This window comes from Erythrolamprus reginae, chromosome 3 (genome assembly GCF_031021105.1).
Source record: "Erythrolamprus reginae isolate rEryReg1 chromosome 3, rEryReg1.hap1, whole genome shotgun sequence".
NCBI lineage: Eukaryota > Metazoa > Chordata > Lepidosauria > Squamata > Dipsadidae > Erythrolamprus > Erythrolamprus reginae.
Window position 1 is genome coordinate 87,467,282 of NC_091952.1, and position 7,533 is coordinate 87,474,814.

Sequence of the window (7,533 nt, forward strand, 5' to 3'; positions counted from 1 at the left end):
ATATTAATTCCAGTAACCAATAAGCTATGCTGATAACTTGGTTAGTAGGGACGTCCTTTACAAAATTCTCCCCAAGATCGAATGTCCACCCCAGCTCCTCAATATCATCAGGTCCTTTTATGATTAAATGAAGGGTATGGTAGTTTTTGATGGCTTAACATCAGATTCCTTTGACATTTGAAGTGGAGTGAAACAGGGCTGCGTCCTTCACCAACTCTATTCAGGATCTTTTTTGCTGTCATGCTGAAAAATGCTTTTGGAACTGCAACAGAGGGAGTTTATCTCAGGATCAGTTCAGACAGAAAACTCTAGCTTCTCTAGATTGAGAGCAAAGTCTAAATTCCAGCTGAAATGCTTACGGGATTTCCTCTTCGTTGATGATGCTGCCGTTACTGCTTACTCTGCCAAAGACCTTCAATGACTTATGGACTGTTAGCAAGGCCTGCCAAGATTTTGGATTAACAATCAGCCTGAAGAAAACACAAGTCATGGGTCAGGATGTGGATTCACCTCCCCATATTACAGTATCTGCACAAGAACTGGAGGTTATCCGTGACTGTGACTGTGTATCTTGGCTTAACTATTGCCAACACTCTCTCTTTAGAGACTGAATAAACATATTGGTAAAGTGGCCACAATGTTTTCTAGACTCACAAAGATAGTATGGCTTAATAAGAAGCTGACAGACCACACAAAGATCCAGGTCTTGCGTCAGCAAGTCTTGGACCCTTTATGATGGCAGGAGAGAAAGTTGAATACCTTCCATATACGTTGTCTCCAAAATTTCTTTGGCATAACAAAGTTGCAAATAGTGCAATCTTGGAATGTGCTGGAATTTCTAGCATGTATTGAAACAGCAATATCTATGCTGGGTTGAGCATTTCGGGAGAATGGATGATGGTCAGATTCTAGGATCTCCTGAATTAGTGCAGGGAAAGTGCCCCAGAGGGAGACCCCAGCTGCAATACAAGAACATCTTTAAGAGGGATCTAAAGGCCTTGGGTACAGACATTAGCAGCTGGGGAAACCTTGACCTCTGATTGTTTAGCTTGGAGACTAAAGATGTAGCATTATTATTATTATTATTATTATTATTATTATTATAATATTAGATTTATTAGATTTATTGGATTTATATGCCCCCCCTCTCCGCAGACTTTATATAATATTATTATTAATAATATTATTATATATTATAATATTATTACTTATTATTATTATTATTATTATTATTATTATTATTATTATTATTATTATTATTATTATTATTATTTAGATTTGTATGACACCCTTCTCCAAAGACACGGGGCGGCTCACAGAATACAAAAAAGAGCACGACAACAAATCTAATCAATTAAAATTGCTACTAAAAATCATGACCTTTTCAATTTCGATGAGACACTTATTCGGCAGAATGAGGTTAAGTGGCAATCCTGGAACCAGCAAAATCCAGAGGCCAGGCAGGGGACAGAATGTAAATGTGGAAGGGTTTGCCACTCTTGGATTGGCTTTTTTAGCCATACTAGATGCTTAGGTACTCTTTATGCAGAGCATGAGACCGTAGTCTTTTAAGACTGAAGGTTGCCAATGAATCAATGATGTTGATTAATATCTACTTCAGGGTATCTTGTTCTCTCCACTTGTCAGACTTGCCTATCTCGGTGCCTTCCAAATGTGTCAGGTGTTCATTAAAGATAGTCCTGCCTTATGACTATTGGGACTCAACTTCTATTTAAGTTAGTGATGTCGTAAAGTGTGTCATCATGTGACCAGACCCAATTTTATGTTCATATTTATCATGGTTGTTAAGCAAATCATCACAGTTGTTAAGCAAGGCATGTTGTTAAATAAATCTGGCTTCCCCAATCGATGTTGCTTGTTGGAAATCTGGGAAGTTCACAAATTGTGATCGCATGAACATAGCACGCATGTTAGTGGGGGAGGCAGGTTGGTGCAGTTTGCAGACTATTAGGGAGGACCTTTGTCAGTCTATAATACTTATCATATTTAGTTTTACTGTATACAATTTTAATAAAATAGTGAGAGACAGTTTGGTTTGATACCAGGCTAGAAACCAAGTTCTAATCCCTTCTTAGGCTCACAGTCAGCTATATGATAAAATAGAATAGAACAGAACAGAATAGAATAGAATTCTTTATTTCAAATTCCACACAAGGAAATTTGTCTTTGGTGCATATGCTTTCAGTGCACATAAAAGAAAAGATACATTTGTCAAGAATCATGAGGTACAACACTTAATGATTATAATAGGGTACAGATAAGCAATCAGGAAACAATATTAATCATAAGGATACAAGCAACAAGTTACAGTCATACAGTCAAAAATAGGAGGAGATGGGTAATAGGAATGATGAGAAGATTAATAGTAATAGTAATGCAGCCTTACTGAATAGTTTGACAGTAGTGGGGGGATTATTTGTTTAGCAAAGTGATGGCATTCGGGAAAAAAAGTTCTTGTGTCTAGTTGTCTTGGTGTGCAGTGTGCATGCAGCTCAATTTTTGCTACCGGTCTGGCGTCCTTCTCCGTACCAGTAGCAACCGCTACTGGTTCCTATCACCCATCTCCTCCCACTAACAACTGTGTGATTGTAACTTTGTTGCTTGTATCCTTATGATTTTTATTGACTGGTTCCTAATATGATTTGATTGATTATTTGTACCTGGACTGTCATTAAGTGTTGTACCTTACGATTTGTGACAAATGTATCTTCTCTTTTATGTACAATGAGGGCATATGCACCAGGACAAATTGTGCGTGTGTCCAATCACGTTTGACCAATAAAAAATTTAATCTATTCCATTTTATTACATTTACTATACTTTCTGGTGTTAGCTAATATGTTTCACTTATTCATAATTCTGCACTCACAAACTATTTATTATTTTCCAGAGCAATCATGACTCATGCCTCAGTTCCAAAGGAAGACCGAGAAGTCCTCGGAATATCAGATACTTTAATTCGCATATCTATTGGATTGGAAGACTCAGAAGATTTACTAGAAGATTTGGACCAAGCTCTGAAAGCAGCAGTAAGTCACTTCATCTTGTATTTGTCACGTAATGCACAAAGGAGTTATTAACTCCTTATAATTCTTCTACATTTTCAGAAAAAATAGTATTTTAAAAAATATTAATTCTGATTTCTTTGGCCAAATAACTTAATAGCACATTTATTCCATCAGGTTTTACACTTGGTTTAATTTGTATGTAAATACTTAATTTCGTTTTCTTCTTAATCACTGTGGTGTGGGGCTACCTTTGAAGAATGCGGCTGCAAGAGCAATAATGAGCTTCTTTAGGTATGCCCATGTCACAGCAACACTCCGCAGCCTGCATTGGTTGCCGATCAGTTTCCAGTCACAATTCAAAGTGTTGGTTATGACCTATAAAGCCCTTCATGGCATCGGACCAGAATATCTTGAACACCCAGTTCTTATCGCCTTCTGCCACATGAATCCCAGCGACCAGTTAGGTCCCACGGAGTTGGCCTTCTCCGGGTCCCGTCAACTAAACCATGTCATCTGGCGGGACCCAGGGGAAGAGCCTTCTCTGTGGTGGCCCTGACCCTCTAGAACCAGCTCCCCCCGGAGATTAGGATCGCCCCCAGACTCCTTGCCTTTCGTAAACTCCTTAAAACCCACCTCTGCCGTCAGGCATGGGGGAATTGAGACATCTCCCCCAGGCCTATATAGTTTATGTATGGTATGTTTGTGTGTATGCCTTTTTAAATAATGGGTTTTTAGTTATTTTTAAATATTAGATTTGTTATTGTATATTGTTTTTATTATTGCTGTGAGCCGTCCCGAGTCTACAGAGAGGGACGGCATACAAATCTAATAAATAAAATAAATAAATAAAATAAAATAAAGAACATTTTTGTTATTTAAAAAACCAAGAAGGCCAAATATGCATCATATAGATTTCTAGGGGCATCATGCTAAAAACCTAAAGTTGGAATAAACTTTAAAAAAATATTATTTTTGCTTGAAAAACAATGATAGTCCGCCTAATGCACGTAGCGATTAAGTTGTTGAATACAAATGGGGAGGCCCAGGTTACAGTTCTCATGGAACTAGCTAGGTGACCTTTGACCAATAAGGCCCTCTCGGCCCTAATCTATGTCAGGGTCTTCAGCAAGCAAGCTGAAAAATAAACAAACCCTCTTCCCATTAGTTCATAATCCATAGATAGCTTTGCTGCATGAACTGCGACATACACACTACAAAACATGTAGACCTGACCAAGCAGAACAAATATTAAGAACAACTTGCAAACCAGCCAGAATTACTTTGATGGTTATGATAATTGCTTGCAAAGATTGTTCGGCTTCATTATTCTATTAATTATTGTTCTTTCAATGTGGTGAAACAAAGCAACTTGCCTCTGAAAGACTAAACATTCTATAGTCTTTTCTGTGTTCCAGATGTCCCTTTTGATAATTGAACAAACTGTACTGGCATAATTTCACTTGTTTTCTCTTTCTACAGATTCCTGATTATAGAATCCGTAACTAGGATTCTAAACTTAAACTTAAAGTTGCAGTTGATTAATTTGCAAAGTAACAGGAATGAATGAAGATTAACTGGCTGCTGAGTCCTTCATGAATTTCCACTGGGTTTGATTTATGAAAAATGGAGAAAACACTATGGGTACATGTTGATATCTTCAGCTCACTTAATCTGCAAAGACTTTTAAATGGACTGTTTCTTAATCATTTACCGTACTTCTTTCAATTTTAAGAATCAAAATATCCACTTTTACTGCAGTAGTAGCTTTCAGGTTGTTAAGATTTACATTCAGGATTATGTGCTTGCAATTACTTGATAATATCTATATTTATTCAGTGTATGCTGATGTAATTTGGGGCTGAGCTAAGCTGCAAATCAGGGCAACAGCTTAATAATGCACATGAAGACCTTTAAAGATTTGAAAGTGCATAAATACTATGCAACAGCTTTCAAATTAGTGCTATGTCAGCACATCAGATTCCCTGTTCACTATTTATTTGTGATGGTTATAGGCTAGTGAAGAAATGAATGGAAAAAAGCGTAAGTTCTGAAAATGTGAGTCTGATAAAATGACCAGATCTGTTATTTGTCTTTAGTGCAATACTGAAAAATGAAGCCAAGTTAATTACACAACCATGTGTTACTTTTTTTAAAAAAGTATTGAATTTGATTTGATGTCTCTTTTGATTTAACGTATTTAATGATATGTTTGATTATATTTTTTGTCTTGATGACTGAAAATCTTGGTAAGTTAATTATTTGAGATTAAGTACTGTTTCCATAAGCAATACTACTAATATATTGATTTTAGATCCAATTTACTTGAAGAGTTGTTTAGAAAGAAGGTGTGGAAATCTAAAGATTATAGTTGCAGAATATTTTTCTATGTGCTTGACCTTGTTGTGTTAGTTTCCTTATATTTAGTCCTCCAAGAAATCTTGTAATAGATAAATTATATATTAAAATATGGAATTAAACCAACAATTGGTATTTATCCAGGATAATTTTTAATCTTCTTGTGTTTATTGATTGCACTCTCTCTTGTCAACAATCTCTTCAAGATTCTGGTTATTCATTCATGCACATTCACACAGATGTTGGGATATTTTCAAATATAATTCAGTTAAAGGAATAATTTTACAAATACTGTGATTGGGGGGGATCAGTGATTTTGAAAATTCTGCACATCTCAACTAAGGAAAAATGCTCCAGGTCTATCATGGAATCCATATAAGGAAGATGTACCAATTCATTGGAATAATTTTACATGACAAAAAAAAAAGTATGCATAAGTTGTTCTTGGTATGATTATGGCCTATTTTTTCTGCTACATTTCTAACAAACTTGAGAATCAGTTCAATTACAATGGAATTCTGAAAGAAAATCTTTATGATATCCAGAATAAATCCCTTGATTATTTCTATTTTGTGAATATATACGCATATGCATAACAAGGAGGAAATTTTAGCATGTCACAACATGGTAAAAATTGATTTTAGATTCAAGTTTCGGCCAAAGAAATATAATGCAACTAGAACTTAGAATTTCATTATTAAAACCAAGATAGTTTCTCCTGTCTGTATCTATGACCAAATGTCTTAATCTATTCTGACATTTTCTGAAAGGAAACAGTAATCTGGATGATATTAAATAAATTCATAAATAATATTTCCTGGGGTTATGGGGATGTAATCCCAAAAGTGCTTTTTTCAAGAGGCAACTGGACTTTCTGTTTTTTCTTTGAAGCCATTTCGCTTCACATCCTACAAGCTTCTTCAGATCTGACTGGATGGTGGGGAATGGAAGGATTCATACTTGCAGCTGGTCATTTGAAAGAGGGGTTAAACGGGCTATTTATGTCAAAATTGAAGAGCCCTCTCTCATCAGAGGGTAAGGATTCAACATACAATGGTACTACCTCTACCTACAAACACCTCTACTTACAAACTTTTCTAGATAAGAACTGGGTGTTCAAGATTTTTTTGCCTCTTCTCAAGAACCATTTTCCACTTACAAACCCAAACCTCCGAAACTGTAACCGGAAAAGGCAGGGGAAAGCCTCTGTGGGGCCTTTCTAGGAATCTCCTGGGAGGAAACAGGGCTGGAAAAGGCCGGGAGAAGCCTCTGTGGGGCCTCTCTAGGAATCTCCTGAGAGGAAACCTCCACCCTCCCTATGGTTTCCCCAATCGCACACATTATTTGCTTTTACATTGATTCCTATGGGAAAAAATGCTTCTTTTTACAAACTTTTCTACTTAAGAACTTAGTCACGGAACAAATTAAGTTTGTAAGTAGAGGTACCACTGTAGTCCTTTTAACAGTTCTAAGAAGGCTCCACACCCATTTGTACTACCCAGGTGACTGTGATGACCCTAATGACACAGATAAATCTCCAGGTGACCTTAACAACCTGCTAAAAGAATGCAAATGACCAGCTGCTGCAAGGAGTATAAAACCTTCCATTCCCCACCATCTAGTCAGAGCTGTAGAAGCTTCTAGGATGGGAATGAGATGAGAAGCAAAATGTCTTCAAAGAAAAACCAGGAAGTCCAGTTGCCTCTTGAAAAAAGTAATTTTGGGATTGACCCACGTGTTTTCCTGAGTGTTATTTTCCTGCAATCGTCATGAGTGTACTTATTCAGAACTTGCCTTTTTTAGAATGAACCTTGACAACTAATTGCTTGTTTTATTTGAATATTGTTTATTCAGATGGGCTTCTGAATGAGGAAGTTTTTGTTGTTCAATTAACTTGTCTTCTTCAGAAAACGTAGAACCACACATGATTTTCTAAGCCTCTTTTTTTTCTCAGAAAATAGAATAATGTCACAGTAACTTTTAATGTAAACAGATGAGATTGATGCACCAAGTCACCTGTTCCTGAGGTCTGTTTCTTGGTTGAACTTTTATCTTGACTTTTCTTTAGGAAAATTTAGGAAAATTTGTTTATAATTCCAAGTTAAAATCAAGGTGTGTTACCATAACATACAAAAATGCCAATGAATGC

General features: G+C 36.3%; 1 protein-coding gene across 1 annotated transcript in view; it reads left to right on the plus strand.

The window, feature by feature from the left end:
* Nucleotides 1-5,510, plus strand: part of CTH (cystathionine gamma-lyase) — a 28,698-nt gene extending 23,188 nt beyond the window's left edge. Inside the window, exons 11-12 of the mRNA XM_070746153.1 lie at nucleotides 2,912-3,050; nucleotides 4,509-5,510. Coding sequence (XP_070602254.1) covers nucleotides 2,912-3,050; nucleotides 4,509-4,535 — 166 coding nt within the window. The 3' untranslated portion in view covers nucleotides 4,536-5,510. The remainder of the gene's footprint in view (nucleotides 1-2,911; nucleotides 3,051-4,508) is intronic.
* Nucleotides 5,511-7,533: the final 2,023 nt, after the last annotated feature.